This window comes from Pelodiscus sinensis, chromosome 17 (genome assembly GCF_052426305.1).
Source record: "Pelodiscus sinensis isolate ZL-2025 chromosome 17, ASM5242630v1, whole genome shotgun sequence".
NCBI lineage: Eukaryota > Metazoa > Chordata > Testudines > Trionychidae > Pelodiscus > Pelodiscus sinensis.
In genome coordinates, this window is record NC_143068.1 from 2,440,904 (window position 1) to 2,456,900 (window position 15,997).

The 15,997-nt window shown below is 65.0% G+C and overlaps 1 protein-coding gene across 1 annotated transcript in view; it reads right to left on the reverse strand.

Moving 5' to 3' along the window:
• The window catches only part of MYH7B (myosin heavy chain 7B), a 47,860-nt gene that overhangs the window by 19,421 nt on the left and 12,442 nt on the right, over nucleotides 1–15,997 (reverse strand). Inside the window, exons 7-23 of the mRNA XM_075901490.2 lie at nucleotides 15,512–15,608; nucleotides 14,662–14,685; nucleotides 12,883–12,975; nucleotides 11,574–11,637; nucleotides 11,374–11,472; nucleotides 10,634–10,737; nucleotides 7,341–7,479; nucleotides 6,140–6,258; nucleotides 5,307–5,456; nucleotides 5,020–5,190; nucleotides 4,478–4,657; nucleotides 4,266–4,398; nucleotides 3,052–3,128; nucleotides 1,907–1,994; nucleotides 1,234–1,351; nucleotides 735–858; nucleotides 158–294 (exon numbers count right to left, since the gene is read on the reverse strand). Coding sequence (XP_075757605.2) covers nucleotides 158–294; nucleotides 735–858; nucleotides 1,234–1,351; nucleotides 1,907–1,994; nucleotides 3,052–3,128; nucleotides 4,266–4,398; nucleotides 4,478–4,657; nucleotides 5,020–5,190; nucleotides 5,307–5,456; nucleotides 6,140–6,258; nucleotides 7,341–7,479; nucleotides 10,634–10,737; nucleotides 11,374–11,472; nucleotides 11,574–11,637; nucleotides 12,883–12,975; nucleotides 14,662–14,685; nucleotides 15,512–15,608 — 1,917 coding nt within the window. The remainder of the gene's footprint in view (nucleotides 1–157; nucleotides 295–734; nucleotides 859–1,233; nucleotides 1,352–1,906; nucleotides 1,995–3,051; nucleotides 3,129–4,265; nucleotides 4,399–4,477; nucleotides 4,658–5,019; nucleotides 5,191–5,306; nucleotides 5,457–6,139; nucleotides 6,259–7,340; nucleotides 7,480–10,633; nucleotides 10,738–11,373; nucleotides 11,473–11,573; nucleotides 11,638–12,882; nucleotides 12,976–14,661; nucleotides 14,686–15,511; nucleotides 15,609–15,997) is intronic.

Consider the following 15,997-nt stretch of genomic DNA (forward strand, 5'->3'; position numbering starts at 1 on the left):
GCAGGTTCCCGGCTGCTCCTAGGCAGGCTGCCCCGAAGCCAGGGGGCTCTGCGGGAACAGCAGCCCCACGGAGCCAGCACTTCCATTGGAACCGCGCCCCGCCCTGGGGAGGTTCGTCCCGGCCGGGCCCCGGGCAGGGCAGCCCCTGCAGCTCTACCTCCGGCTGATGATCTTCTGATACTCAATGCGCATCAGCCGCCCCCGGATTCTGGCCTGCAGCATGGTCAGGATCTTGGCCAGGCGCTCGTCCCGCATCTCCTCCAGGAGGCCCAGCAGGCCAGCTTTGAAGAAGACCTGCAGGCAGAGCCCATGGGAGGAGCAGGCCCAGCGAGCCGGTGCCACCCACAGCCCTGCAGGCTGCTCACGAGAGCCGCCCGCCGCAGCCTCCTGGCCCGGCGGAGGGCACCCTGCTTCTCCGTGGCAGCCCCCCCACCGCATGGCAGCGCCACGGCTCATTAGCACTGCCTGCATTGGCCTGGCGTTAGCGCCCCTCGTCCACCTGGACTGCTGGGCAGGGCCTGGGGCACTCCGAGCCAGGCGCCCGGCAATGCAAACACACAACGTGCACCGGGGGATGGGACCCTGGGAAAGCGAGTCCTCGCCGGGCCCCTCTCTAGCTGGGGCCCCAGGCACACCGGGGGCGGGGCGCTGGAGGCCAGGAGCCCGGGGAGCGCAGGCCGCGCTGGAGCAGAGTGCTGGGAGCTCTCACCCCTGCCCAGCCCCTCCCCTCTCACCTTGGTGTGGCCAAACTTGTACTGGGAGTGGTCCAGTTCCAGGGAAGTCAGCAGCTTCTCCGTGGCCTTCCTGCTGTCCACGTACTTGTCGTCGGGAATGGCCAAGGGGTTCAGGATCCGATAGCTGCAGAGACAGCAGCGGGCTCGTAGCACCCCCTCCCCACGGGCCCAGCGGCCGCACTGCACAGGCCCTGCGCTGGCTTGGCCACGGGGACCCAGCATGCCTGGCAGCTCCGGGCTGCCTCCTCTGGAGCCGACCCGGCTGGAGCCAGGCCAGCAGGCCGGATGGTGCCTGGGCTGCCAGTGCCTCCCCCCGGCGCTGCGCCCGACTCACAGGCGATGGGCCTCGTTCCGCCCCACCCCGGCCCCCGGCTGGGCAAGGCCCCGCTGGCGCCACGGCAGCCTGGGTGCAGCCAGGACTCCGGCAGCTTCGCCCGGGGGAGCAGGCTGAGGCGCCATCCCCCCCAGGCAGCCCTCCCCGGGCCCGAGGGGGGCTCACCGCTGCTTGAAGTCGGCGTAGAGGATCCGGTTGGGGAAGCCTTTGCGGCAGATGCGGATGCCCTCCAGCACGCCGTTGCAGCGCAGCTGGTGCAGCACCATAAAGGCGTCCATGGCACCTGCGGAGGGGAGAGGGCAGGGCTGCGTCAGCGGGGCCCATGGCGACCAGGCCGGGGCTGCCAGCTGGCCAAGCCTCCCCTGGCCCTGCCGTCGCGCTCGGCCCCTTCTACAGCAGGGCTGCCCTGCCTGAGGGCCTGCCCCTCCCCGGCCCCAGGTGCTGCGCGGGCTGAGGACGGCTCCGGGAGGGCTGCCAGGAGGCTCTGGCCACGGGAGCAGCGTTCGCCAAGGCCACGCTCCCGAGCAGCCAGCCGCTTCCTTCTAGCTTTGGACCCTGGAAACGGTCCTGTCCCTGCTGCACCCCAGGGGCCCCTGCGGCCGGGGCCCTCGGGGCCTCTCCAGGGCACACGCAGAAGCTGCTGCCACAAGCCCTCCTAGAGGGGACGAACCTCATGGGCCAGGAGAGACGCGCGCCCAGCTTCCTTGGCTGGGAAGCAGTGACTAGCGGTGGGGCGACCCTCCGCGGCCTGGTGGGCACGGGGACCCCCACCCGTGCAGCCCTGAGGCGCTGGTGATGGGCTGCCATGGGCCGCCCGCCCGGCCCTGCAGCTGCATACCTGGGGTCTTGGTCTCGTTGGGGATGATGCAGCGGACGAAGTGAGGCTGGGTGGCACGCAGGTTGGTCATCAGCTTGTTGAGGTTCTCCTGTCGGGCAGACAGAGGGTGAGGGGGACCTGCGGCCCCTGCCCTGCCGGGCGTCACCCCTCAGCTCCAGCCCCTCCTCGCGCCCCGGGGGCGAGTCCTCCCGCTGCTTTGCCAGCTAGACGCAGCCCCGGCAGGGCCAGCGCCTCCCACCAGCGCTGCGGGGCTGGCCAGGAGCCAGGCTCTGGGCCGTGAGGCTGAATGTCGGGTTGGCGACAGAGGGGCTGAGCCAGGCCCGGGCCAGCTCCCGCTCGTGACTTCGGTGCCACCAGCTGCCCCTTCGCCCCGGCCTGGCTCCCTTGCTGGGCTGTGTGGGAGCAACGCCCCGCTCCCAGCGAGCGCTCTGGGTGGGGCCTGTGGGGGCTCGGCCTAGCGCTCCTCTGAGGCTCCCGAGCAGGCCTGGGCCGTGCCGCTCGTGCCAAGCGCGTCTTCGCTGGCAGCCGGCGATGGATGGGGAGGGGCGAAGGCAGGGCCCAGCCGGGGGGAGGCACCCCCAGAGCAGCCGGTCACCCAGAGCTCGTCGCTGGGCAGCATGGTCCCCTCCCAGCAGCCTGGCTGCAAGACAGAGGCCTTCCCGCTGCACAAGGCAGGCGCCGGCCAGCGTCCCCGCCGTGCTTTGAACCCGGGCCCCTCGGCTCTGAAAGCTCCCCCGGCCCAGCAGGACCTGGCTTAGAGCCCCTCTGGCCTGTTCCCAGCCAGCCCGGGGAAGTGCTGGGAGGGGCGCAGGGTGCCTGCTCAGAGCCCCGTGAGATCCAGGCGCCTGTCTTCTGCCGCGGGCCGCCCTTGCCGCCGGACGTGAGGAGAGAGGTAGCACAGACTCACCGTGATGTTCATGTAATACATTAGCTAAACATCACTGCAAGTCTTAACCGCCGCTCTCCCAGAGGCTGCCGGGCGCCGGCCATCGCGGGCGCAGTCTGGGACCTCGGCCCGGGGGGGAGAGGGGCTAGCAGCAGGGGCTGTGGCCAGGTCCCGCCCAGGCCGCCGGCAGCACCAGCCCTGCAGGGTGTCTGCGCCCGGAGGGGCCTGAGAGGGAGGCTGAGGGCCGGCTGGCTCTTACCTTGTGGAGCTGGGACACAGTCTGGAAGGAAGCTGCCTTCTTGCGCTTCTCCTTGACCCCGGCCTTCGGCGGCTCGTCTGTTGGGGGGACACAAGGTCACTAGACAATGGCAGCCGAGCGCTGGGCTGTGGCCTGTGGCTGCTGCCCTGGGAAGAGGGGGCCCATCTTGGTGCGGCTGGAGCCACCGGCCAGCTCTGAGCTGGGGGTGCGTGAGGGGGGAGAGGGAGGGGGAGAAAGAAGGGGAGGGGACGGGGAGGTGCAAGGAGGGAGGGTCTGGGGGTGCATGGGGGGAGGGGGAGAGGGGATGTGTGTGAGGTGGGAAGGAGGGCTGGGGGTGTGTGTGAAGAGGTAGGGGAAGGGGACATGAGGAGGAGGAGGAGGGGGAAGGGGAGGGGGTGGGATACATCTGGGGTGCAGGCGGGAGGGGGAGGGGGGGGGAGGGGGTGCACGGGAGGGCGGGAGGGGGAAGGGGAGAGGGGAGGGGGGGGAGGGGTGGGTGCAGGGGGAGGGGGGGGGTGGGAGGGAGGGGGAGGGTCTGGGGGTGCATGAGGTGGGAGGGGGAAGGGGGGGCGGGGTGAGGGGGGAGGGGAGGGGGGGGGTGTGTGGGGGAGGGTGGGGGAAGGTTCTGGGGGTGCATGAGGCGGGGGGGAGGGGGGGTGGGAAGGGGAGGGGGTGCGCGTGAGGTGGGAAGGGTCTGGGGGTGCATGAGGTGGGAGGGGGAAGGGGGTAGCAGAGGAAGGCTGGGGGTGTGTGAGGGGAAGGAGGGGCCCGGTGCATGAGGTGGGAGGGGTGGCCCAGGCACAGCGGTAGAAGGGCGCTGGGGGCCGGGTGCGTAGCATCGCTGAGCGAGGCAATGGAGGGACCGAGCTGTGCGTGCGTCCCCCCGTCTGGCCTCGCGGGGGGGCCTGGGCAGAGCGTAGCAAACCCCCCAGCACTGGGCACTGGGTCTCGGTAAAGGGGGACATGGCAGCCCTCCCCCTGGAGCGCCCCGCAGCCAGAGGCAGCCCCCCTCTCCAGGCTGGGCTCCCCTCGCGCCCACGACACCCTCCCTCGCTGGGCTCCAGGCCCGCTGCCCGAGGCCGTGCCTGGGCCCCGCAGTCAGGGCAGCGTTGCCCCCTGGGAGTCTCCCGGGAGCAGGGTTCGGTGCCCCCAGGCCGGCGAGTGCGGCTGCAGGCCGGGGGGGCGCGAGGGGTGGGGACAGGCCCCTGGCTCACCAGAGGAGGAGCTCACGTAGTTCTCGTACAGGCTGCCCAGGAGCTTGTTCTGCGACTTCTGGAAGACGCCCACCACGGTCTCGTTCAGGGGGTCTTTGTTCTTATCCAGCCAGCCCACGATGTTGTAGGGCACCTGTCCCGTGGGGCAGAGAGAAGGGGTCAGACCTGTGGCCCCCCGGGCCGGCGGGAGAGCCGGGCGGCTGGGGACGTACCACGCCGGCGTAGTGCACCAGCTCGAAGTGCGTCTCGTATTTGCGCTTCTTGTCCGGCCGCGGCTTCTGGAAGTTGGGCGACTTGCCGATGTGGTTGTCGTACAGCTTGGCCTTGAAGGACATGTCGGAGGCCTTCGGGAACATGCACTCCTCCTCCAGGATGGAGAGGATCCCCAGCGGCTGCGGGAAAGGAGACCTGTGAGCCGCTGGGAGTTGGGCGCAGCGGGCAGAGGCCAGGCCCCCACCCAACGCCTGGCACGCCTCCGAGCACCTGGGCCGCTCTTGGCCGCACGCCCCACATCTTCCCTGCCCCCTGCTCCCAAGCCAAGGGAATTTCCCTGCGGCCAGAGGGCGTCCCACTTGATTTCCCTCCCGGCAGCCAGGGCCAGGCTGCCAGCCAGTGCGCCCAAGGGCACAAGCGCCTGCCTCGCTCAGCCTCCCGCAGCCAATTCACCTTCTCCTGTCAGAAAAGGAGCCACCGAGCGGCGCTGCCTTCGTTCCAAAAGGCTCCGTGGCGCCCCTGGCCCTGCCCCCCGCTTCACCTTCTCGATGAGGTCGATGCAGGCCTGCAGGTCCAGGCCGAAGTCGATGAAGGTCCACTCGATCCCCTCCTTCTTGTACTCCTCCTGCTCCAGCACGAACATGTGGTGGTTGAAGAACTGCTGCAGCTTCTCGTTGGTGAAGTTGATGCAGAGCTGCTCGAAGCTGTTAAACTGCGGGCACCAATCAGAGCTCGGGGTCAGCAGCGGGAGCCCTGGGCAGCACTGGCTGCACCCCGCCGCCTGCGCAGGCCCCCGGGCGCCCCTTGGGAAAGTGCCCAGCAACCCACCTCGAAGATCTCGAAGCCCGCGATGTCCAGCACGCCGATGAAGAACTGCCTGGCCAGCTTGGTGTCCAGGGTTTTGTTGATCCGAAGCACCAGCCACTTGAACATGCGGTCGTAGGTGGCTTTGGCCAAGGCCCCGACGGCATAGACCACCTGCAAGGCAAGCCGCACAGGGCTCGTGGCAGCGGGACGTGCGCCGCCGGCTCCCTTCTGGCTCCGCCCAGCCTGAGGTGGGCAGACCCGTTGCTCTCCGGCTGCTCCCACCTCGGCCCTTCTTGTTCCCAGCCAGCGACTCGGCCCATGGGCCTGTGTTCAGCCAGCCCGTTATCTCCGGCTGGGCCGGGCTGGGTCGAGGGCGACGCTTTCCAAAGTGCTCTAGTGACTTAGGAGCCTGAGTCCCAGGGCCCTTCTGAGCCCCACGCTCCACGTGCCTAAGTCCCTCCGGACGGTGCAGCCTGGGCCGACGGGAGGTGGGACACTCAGACATGTGACCCCCAGGCCCGTGTGCACGGGAGTGGGCAGGCCAGGCTGTGGGTGGAAACCCCCGAGCTGGGCTTGCAGCCTTCCTGCTCTCACGCTGCTGCCTTGGGGGTGGAGGCTGCAAGAACTGCAGGGCGGGGCTCCACCCCCGGCCCCACCACAGCGTGCGCGGAGTTGAACCCAAACTCTCCGCCTTCACCCGGGGAACTCAGCAAACTGCACGGCCACCAGTCCCGGCCCTCCCGCCAGCCCACAGCAACGAGTACGCAGGCCAGCAGCAGGACCAGCTGGCCCCACGCCTGCCCGGGGCGCCCCCCAACTCGCCTGCAGGCCCAGGCTAGCGCCCCAGCACTCACCTGCTCCACGTTCTGGCCTTTGGTCACGTACTCGTTCCCGACTTTCACGCGGGGGTGGAGCAGCCCCTTGATGAGGTCAGCTGAGCTGATCCCCATGAGGTAGGCGGCCTTGTCGGCACCTGCAACACATCAGAGCAGGAGGGAGGGCTGGGACGGGTGGCCGTGGCTCCGTCAGGGCTCCTGGGCAGTGTCTGTCTTGTGCTCCCAGGGTGCGGTGGGCACGGGAGAGTGGGGGGCCCTAGCACTGGGGGTTTCGCACACCTGCCTCTGAGATCTCTGCCTTGTAACGAGGCAGGGGAGCGGAGAATTCACCCCAGAGCCTGGGGGCTGGATGAGCCCTCTGCAGTCATAGAGCCCCAGGGCGGGCAGAGCCCTCAGGAGCCATCGAGTCCAGCCCCCCGAGGCAGGACCAGCCCAAGTCAATCAGCCCAGCCAGGGCTCTGTCCAGCCAGGACTTACACACCTCTAGGGATGGAGATTCCACCCCCTCCCCAGGGAACCCAGCCCAGCGCTTCCCCACCCGCCTAGGGAAACAGTTTTTCCTAATCTCCAACCTAGACCTCCCCCCCCCGCAACGTGAGATCTGAGGAAGTGGGTCTGGCCCACGAAAGCTCATCAGCTAATAAACCATCTTGTCAGTCTTCAAAGTGCTGCCTGGCGCTGTCCTCTGTTTCAGACAGACCAGACTAACCCGGCTGCATCATTGCTCCTGGTCCTGCCACCCCTGAGAACAGCCTCTCTCCCGCCTCTTTGCAGCCCCCCTCAGGGGGGTGCAGGCTGCTCTCAAATCCCCCCTCCCTCTTCTCTCCTGCAGACTACACAAGCCCAGATCAATCATCCTCGTCCAGCCCCACTCGCTAGCTTCCTGCTGGACGATGTTCTCTCTGCTAGCGCGGCTGCACCTGCCTGTACCTGCACGGTGCTCACTGGGAACTAAGTGTCCCCCTTTTCCCTGCCCCTCGGGCGTGGGCAGGGCGGGGCAGGCAAGGCTCCAGCAGCCTCTCTCAAGTGATGGAAGCAGACCCAGGGATGTGCCCCCACCTGCAGGGAGCCCTGGGCACTGTGCGAATGGGAAGCAGAATGGGGACAGGTCGGTGCTCCAGCCCTGTGGTTTCCTGCCCAGCAGTGCAAGGAGCATGGGCACCATGCTGGGCTTCACCACGCTGCCCAGCCCCCGCCCCTCGGCTGGGCGGCAACTCACTTTCCGTGTTCTCGGCCTCCGCCTGCTCCTCCCGCTGCTTCTGCTTGAACTTCATGTTCCCGAAGTGCATGATGGCGCCCACTATCTTATAGCAGCCGTACTTCTCCTCGTTGCTGAAGCCCAGGATGTCCATGGCATGCTGAGGGCGACAAGCAGAGAGCGTCCAGCCAGCTGCTGCCACAGACGCCACCCCCACCTGCAAATGGGGCTCCCGGCGGGGCAGCCGGACTTGCGCTCCCAGGGTCCCCCCAGATGCTGCAGTGCTGCCGGCTGAGCATGGTCACGCGACCCCCCCGCACAGCATGGCCTGCCCCAAGGGACCGGGGTGTGGAGGCAGGCCCTGAACACCATTAGGGTGGCTTAGAAATCATCAACATGGGGCTGTGTTCATTTGTTTATGGAGCCTTTATTGGGGTCACATTTAGCTGCAAGCACAGGGAGGGAAAGGAAGGAAGGAAAAGTCACATGACTAAGATCTGGGCCTTTAGGAGAAAAACTAAGCACTGATGCTATGTCTACATTACATGCTACTTGCGCAGGAAGCCTTTTGTGCAAGGGTTTTTGTGCAAAAACTTCTTGCACAAGAGCATGTTCACACCTCAAAGACACATGAATGCTCTTGCACAAGAAAGCTCTGATGGCGGTTCACAGAACGGCCATCCGAGCACCTGTGCTTTTTCCCAGAGGGGTTTCTTGCACAAGAAACCCCTCTGGAGTGTCCATGTAAAAGGCCTCTGTTCTGCCATGTTACTCTTGATTTCCCTGCTCAAAAGTACATTTGAGGTGTGGACAGTCCACAGGTTTTTGTGCAAAAACCTTGCAGTGTAGACCTAGCCTGAGGCTTTGTCTAGGCTTCGGTTTTGCTGGCAGTGAGTATGCAAATGAGGCATGGGTTAACATATTGCCGTGCCTCATTTGCATAATTTATGCATGCCGTTTTTGCACAAAGGGTTTTTGCAGGAAAAAAAAGTAATGTGGATGGGGGTTTTTTGTGCAAAAAAAAAATCCACACTACTTTTTTCCCACAAATGCAAATGAGGCATGGAAATATTCTAATTTGCACTTCATTTGCATACTCATTGCTGGCAAAACTGGCAGTGTAGACGAAGCCTCTGCCGCATGCCATCACTGTGACTGCTGGCCACATGTACACCTGCAGCAGGGTGGGTCCAAACAGTTCTGTCAAAACTATTTGGAAATCTTTTTGCTCCACAAAAATGTCTGTTCCCAGTTGAAAATGTATTTTCAGGAAAAAAAATTCTCTCCCCCCCAAAACCCCACTTGTTTTTTTGACCAAAGGTTTTTGGTTTTCACTTATTTTGGCAAGACGGTCCCGTTCCCAGAGAAAGCCACGTTTCCCAGCCCTGGGCCAGGGTGCGCGATGTGGCTGCCACTGCTCGGCGCGTCCAGGCTGGACAGGCCCAGCTGCTTTTCACCAATTAGTGTCTGTCATCTGCGTTCCCTAGCAAGCGGGAGCCCCGGGCGCTGGTCGGGAGAGCTGCGTGCGCCTCAGAGCAGTGTCCATCCCACCCAGGAGCGTGGCTCCCCGTGCCGGTGCCAGGGCTCCGGTGAGCATGCGGGCCAGGGCAGCAGGCACGAGCCCCTTTTGGCTCCTGGCGTCAGCCACTGAGGGCTGCACCGGGCACCGGGCTAATGGCCACTGCTGGGCCTGCCTCCCAGAACTTCTCTGGTTCGTCTTTGAACCCACGTATGCTTTGGCCCTCACTGCAGCCTGGGGCCGTGCGCTCTGCCGGTTACTTGTGCAGGTGGGACCGTTCTTCCTCTGGTTTGTATTAAACCTGCTTCCTAGTCATGTCAGTGAGTGAGCCCTGGCTCTGTAGAGAGAGGCAGAGGAAATAACACGTCTCCCCTCCCTTTGCTCAGGCCAGCCATGACGGTACGGGCTTCTGTCCTTAGTCATCGCTTTCCTAAGCCGAACCTCCACCGGGGCTAGTCTCTCCGGCTACGTCTAGACTGCAAGCCGCTTTTTCGAAAGAGAGCACCCAGGCAGTCTGGACGCTCTCTTTCGAAAAGCACAGTTTGCATGACACAGCGCCTTTTTTCGAAAGAGCACTTTTGAAAAACGGCGTCTTCCTCGTAAAACGAGGTTTTCTGTGGTTGAAAAAACTGCCACGTCCTTTCGATTTACTTTCGAAAGAACGCGGGCGCAGTCTAGACGCAGGGGAAATTTTTTCAAAAAAACCCTGTAGTCTAGACACACCTTCCTTGCAGGGAAGCCATGCCGTAGGCTCGACCGTCCTAGTCGGCTTTCCCTTTCCCCGGCCCCGGCGCCGGGCGGACAAGAACTGGACACGCACTGCAGGGGTGGGAGCACCGTGTTTGGAAAAGGCATTCTGGTCTTTGCTGCCCGGCGCCTTCCTCCCTGCTAAACCCCTTGGGCTCCTCCCCTGGCAGCAGATCTCTCGCTGCTCCCAGCTACTGCCCCGCCCCACTGGGCTGGGTGTCTGGGGGCTCTGCCTGATCTGAGTTACCCCTTGTGACGTAGTGGGGGTACTTGCTGGGCTGTGGTGACCCCTGCTGTCCGGAGCAAGACCCAGCAGGGAAAACCTCGCTAGGCAGAGATAATGCCAAACTTGTTGAACCAGTGGCCAGACACCCCCCATGGAGAGGAACAAAGGAAGGTGGAATGCTGCCCTGGCTGGGGGGCAGGGCTGGAGGGGAATTTGGTTAGTTACTGTCTGGGAGCATGGAGGAGAGCCTAGGGGAAGGGGCTGGAGTTTAGGGGCCCAGTCTCCCCCATCTCAAGGGGGCCTGAGGCATCCTAGCCCAGTTCCTGTAACCAGATTACATCTGTGCTGCGCTGTGCTGGAGGAGCAATAAACCACCCTCAATTCCACTGGCTGGTGCAGTCTGTTTGTGCCATTTCGGGGTGCAGGAGACGGGGAACCCCCAACGTGCCGTCACACCCCTGCAAGGAGCGGGGGCCCGGCTGCCGCTGCTAGTCCCAGGCCTGGCACTGCCTCTGTGCTTTTCCCTCGGAGGCGCTCCCCCAGAACTGCCGGGAGTTCTCAGGGCTGCGTGTGCCCCGTGGCAGGCCCTTACCCGCGCTGCGCCCTGCTCCCCGGGCTGAGAATGCGCCCACCTCCCTGCGGAGGACAGCCGGGGCGTGGACGCCCGCGAGCCTTGTGGGCCCTAGGGGCAGGGGCCAGAGATCGCTGCTAAACGCCAGGGGACTCCGAGGTGTGTGGCCGACGCTGGCCCATGGCGGCTCTGGCCTGGAGTGGGGGGCGGCTCTCCCCGGCCCCTCCCTCGCGGGCAGGGCCCACACGTACGTCTGTGGCCATGAGCTCCTCGCCGTCGTCCAGGTTGTCCACCGTGGTGACGCCTTGTGAGCAGAAGTGGTAGTCGTAGGGGTTGAGCGAGAGCAGCAGCATGTCTGGGAGCCGGAGGGAAGGCGAGGGCGTGAGGTGCGGGCAGCTCCAGCAATGGCCACGGGAGAGGCGGGGCAGGACCGGCGGGGCGAGCGCTCTGCCCAGCGCCAGGACTCCTCAGCTGAGCTCTGGGCTGGGCGCCCCCAGGCCTGGGGCGGGGGCTGGCTGGAGCCCTGGCCCTCGGCGTGTGCCCTGAATCTCAGCAGCTGCCCTGGGCGGGCGGAGCGCGTGTAGCTCCTGGGCTCCCTCGAGCCTCGCCCACAGTGCCACGTGCACCCCCCAAAACCCGCTGCTCCCCGGGGCCCCGGCCACGTGCTGCCGTCTCAGGCGGCCGGCTGAGCAGCACGGACCAAAGGAGCAATAGACAGAACCCTGCTCTGCCGTCGCGCCACAGCCCCTCGGAGCCTGATCTGGAAGTGGCCGCGCCGGCCTCGCCCCGCTCCAGGGCGCCCCAGGCCTGCCCGGTAAGGGCCCACTCGCCATCGAGCAGCAGCCAGAAGCTTCTCCCGCCAGGCTCCACCGAGCCTCTCTCCAGGGTGGGAGGGTTCCCGTCCCCAGGCACCCGCGCCCAGCGGCTCCCGGCAGGGAGGGCTCCTCCGGGGGCGTGGAGGGGGTTGCGCTGTGGCTGGGAAGCCGCTTACCCTGGAGCTCGGGTTTCTTCCCCGACAGGATCTGGTAGTAGATGTGGTAGCTCCTCTCGCCGGGCTGCTGGAAGATCACTCTGGACTTTTCCAGCAAGTCTAGACAAAGCAGAAAGCGGGCTGGCTGAGCCAGGGCCGGGGCCCGAAGCGCGCGGTGGGGGGAGCCTGGCAGGGCCGCCTGCGACCGGCTCTTCACTCACAGATATCGATGTCGGCTGAGGCCAGTTTCCCGGACGGGCCAAAGTGGATGCGGATGAACTTGCCCTGAGGGAAGACGGGAGGGAGGCAAGTGCTTAGGCTGGACAAATGGGCTAAGGGGGGTACCGCTGCCCTCCCAGGCGCACACAGCTGGTATCACGCCGGGAAGGGGCCTAATCCGAGCAGACTGGCTGGGAGGCTCTGGCCTGGGCTGGTCCCTCCTCTAGGAATTTGGCTCGACAGGGATTGTGCCCGGGCCTTGCGCTCAGGCAGCACGTGGAGCGTGTCCGGCAGCCCCTGGCACCGGGGCAGAGCTGCCCGATGCTGGGTCGGTGGCGTCTGGCCTGTAGCTGCTGATCAAGTTCCAGACACTCCCAGGCCCCAGGTGCATCAGGGAATCCAGGGAGGCCCCCGCCGGCCCCTGTGGCCTCTGCCACCTCCAGTGTGATAGGATGGAGATGGAGATGGAGATGGAGAGGCCAGGGGTTTGGTTGAGCCCAGGGGGCGAAGAAGGGGGTGCTGCATCCCTGTGCACGGGGAACCTCCAGCAGCGGGACTCTTTTGTGCCAGGCTCTTTCCTGGCGCTGCCAGTCAGCACCCACAGCCGGTGCCAAGCTGAGCTGCGGGTGGGCTGCCCTGAACTCCAGCCCCCTGGTAGGGCCAGATCTTTGGCTGGTGTAACCTACACGGCACAAGCCAGTGAGCTCGCCTGGTGAGGGGCATCGCTTACAGCCCTGCAGCCAACCCGCCTGCCCAGGAGAGAGCCGCCGGCCAGCGCAGGGTAGTGCTGCCTGTGTGCGAGCGAGCGAGCGAGCGCGGGAGGGGGGTTTCTGGGCCCTGCGCCCACGCGGGGCCTGGCTGGCTGGCACGTCGCTGTGGCGAGGCGCGGGCTGCGCAGGGCAGTGCTGCGAGCGAGCGAGCGTGGGAGGGGGGTTTCTGGGCCCTGCGCCCACGCGGGGCCTGGCTGGCTGGCACGTCGCTGCGGCGAGGCGCGGGCTGCGCAGGGCAGTGCTGCGAGCGAGCGCGGGAGGGGGGTTTCTGGGCCCTGCGCCCACGCGGGGCCTGGCTGGCCGGCACGTCGCTGCGGCGAGGCACGGGCTGCGCAGGGCAGTGCTGCGAGCGAGCGAGCGAGCGCGGGAGGGGGGTTTCTGGGCCCTGCACCCACGCGGGGCCTGGCTGGCCAGCGCAGGGCAGTGCTGCCTGTGTGCGAGCGAGCGAGCGCGGGAGGGGGGTTTCTGGGCCCTGCGCCCACGCGGGGCCTGGCTGGCCGGCACGTCGCTGCGGCGAGGCGCGGGCTGCGCACACACTTACAAAGCGCGAGGAGTTGTCGTTGCGCAGGGTTTTGGCGTTGCCGAAGGCTTCCATAGCCGGGTTTGCCTCGATGATTTGATCCTCGAGGGTACCCTAGAAAAGGCCAAAGGTGGGTCAGCTTGTGCCCGTAGCATTAGGAGCAGAGCCTCTGGGTACGGCTGCTGCAGGGCCCGGGGCAGGGGCCTCAGCCCCCCGCGGCTCTCCCTGGCTCCCCGTTAGGCTGAGTCTCGGGGGGCACGTCTCTGTAAGTAACACCGGGGAGAACGGGGCTGGGCCCCGAGGCCGTGAACGCTGTGGCCACCTGCCCCCGCCCCTCCCCGCAACGTCCAGGCTATTAGCTCAGCGGCACCTGGGAGTCGCCGTAACATGCAGCCTGGCTGCCTGCCGCTCAGCGATCCCGCAGGATTTCCCGCTGTCCCCACGCCTGGGCGGGGGCGGGGGAGAAGGGAGGCTAGTGGGGAGCCCCGGGGTCTGGGGCTGCCACGCTGGCGCAAACGTCCAGCAAGGAAACGGCCAGGCAAACCCTTCACTAGGGGGAGTCAAGCTGTAAATCTCGCGCGCTAATTGAACGAGCCAGCCAGGACATGGGCTTGATTCCCCCCCACACACACACTGGAAAATACCCCAAATAACCTAACCTGAGCCCTTGGCTCCCACACCTGCCTGCCTGCAACACTCTAGGCCGGGCCCACGGCCGGGCCGCCACTAACCCCGCTCCCTGCCCCCCGGGAGACGGCGGCTGGATCCGCCCAGCCTCGCGGGCTGTGCTGCTCCTCTGTGGGCTGGCAGCCCTTGGCCTGCATGGCCGATGCTCACACGCCCTTCCCCTAGAAAGCGGAGCTGCGGCCGAGCAGAGCCACTGGCCCGGCGCCGCGCTAAGCCGTGCTGGGCTGAGTTCACGAGGGCCCCGAGGCCCCCAGCATTATGGAACAGGAATCCGGCGATCGTCTCTCGCTCGAGGCCCCTCCTCAGCCGAGCTCCCTCCGCCTGTGCGCCAGCCCGGCCCTGCGCCTGCACCCCGGGGCCTCTGCCCACCTGTGAGCTGCACGACTGCCACCGCAAATGTAACCACCAGGCAGCAGCCTCCCTCCTCCTCGCCATCCCCCCGCATCCAGCTGTCTCGGCTCCTAGCGGGGAGGTGCCAGGCAGAGTCGACCGAGGCTCCTGGGGCTGGGGTCCTCTCTGTGCTCCACCCCCGCCATTAGCCAAGGCCTCCCGACCCAAGCAGCCCCTGCCCTCTGGCCCCACGGGGCTGGTACGGAGGCCACGCCCGGCTCCGGGTCTGAGGAGGTCAGCAAGCGCTCGGCCCACCAGACACTGAGCCCAGCCAGGGACCTGGGCAGCTGTTTCTGGTTTGCACTAGCTTCTGGCCCCCTCCCACCCAGGACGCAGCTGGACAGGTTTGCAGTGAGCTGAGAGCTAAGCAACCTCTGTCCCCAGCCAGGGCGGTGGATAGAAACTCCCAGCCTGCCTCAGTGCCCTGCAGCCCCTCACCCTGGCCACAGCGAGCCCTCTGCGGGGAGAAGCTGCTCTAGGAACCATGGCAGCCTCCCTGGAGCCTCTTGGCCGCCACAAGCATTTTTGAGCCGCAGTCACGTCAGCAAACCACGGCCCCGTGCATGGGGGCCTGATCCCGGTCTTGCGTCACTGTCCCAGCACTCCCACCCGCAACATCCTTACAGAGCCGCCTGGCTTGCACTGGTGTCTGTGAGCTCAGACTAGGCCCAACACCTCCCCCGCGCTAGCCGAGTCCAGCCTGGCCTTCCTGGGAACACTTACCCCAGTTTTAGTGGCAGGAGCTTGCTAGGGAAAGGAAAGAAATGTGGCTTTAGAATTCCAGAAGGGACAGATCAAAACCCCAGAACGCACCAATCAAAGCGGGACGTTAAAATGTAGTTACTAAAAAGGTCCAAAAACCCCTGAAGGATTACATTGAAAAAATCCACCAAAAATGTTAAATAGATTAGCTGAAGAAAAAGAAGAAAAGCATCAAAAAGCAGGAACAGTTAAATCCAAGCCCAGGGAAGAGGGAAGGAAAACAACGCTGGAGAATTGCTTATCCAGTACCTGACGCCGCCAGTCCGTGCCTGCAAGAGAAAGCAGACTGGAGCCACAAGTACCCAGAAGGACTAAGCAATTGCAAGGGCTCTCAAAAATAACCAACACCCAAGAAATGTGAGAGAATCAAAACAAGAGCAAGAAAAAGCACAAGATGGAAAAGGATCAAAATGAACAAAAAGAGAAAAGGCGGGAAAAAGCAAAAAGCAAAAAGCAAAAAGCAAGGCTTAAAAGAGATGGGGTGGAAATAGGCGGGGGACTCAGTCCCCTTTAAAGCTTCTGAAAGAAAATCAGTCGGGCTGAAGGAAGAGAGGGGCCCACAGGGCCTGGGGTGGCTGTTTGGTTTGGTGAGCTAGAAAAACTCCATTTCCCCAAGAGCAGTAGTTTCAAGCCTTGCTTGTTCAAAAGGAAAAGGAAAAGCAAAGCCCACGAAGGGCCAGATCCAAACACGCTTCCAAACGCCAAAAGTTCCAAAAAGGAACAAGAAAAGAAAAGAAAAGAAAAGAAAAGAAAAGAAAAGAAAAGAAAAGGCAGGGAGAGCAGCCAGCGTCTGTCCCTGCGGGGGGCTTACTCCTTTCTTGCCCGGCGTGTCGCCCAGGGCCGCCACAATGGCAAAGTACTGAATGACTCGCTTGGTGTTTACAGTCTTACCAGCACCAGATTCTCCGCTTAGGGTAACAGAAATACACAGATCAAGAAATGAGGCAGAGACAGGCACACCCGCTGCAGCTGCACTGAGACTCAGAAGCCAGGGCCTGGCCCAGCCGCCTGCCAACGGTGTCGTGGGAGAAGTGACACGTCCCGGGAGAGTCCGGCCCTGGGCGGCCCAGGATCCCGTCCGACTGGCTAGTGCTCTGCCTGGGAGCCCGGGGGGAGAGGGGCTGGGACATGCTCTGCCCTCGCCCACCCCTCAAAGGGCCGTGTGGGCCACAGGAGCCCTGGGGAGCCATGGGGCTGGCTCCTAGCCGGCGGGCCGGGCCGTTGCTGCTGCCCTGGTCTGCGGCGCCCCTGGCACCGGTTGGCGACGCCGCGCCGTGGATCCCTGGCTCGCGTTACC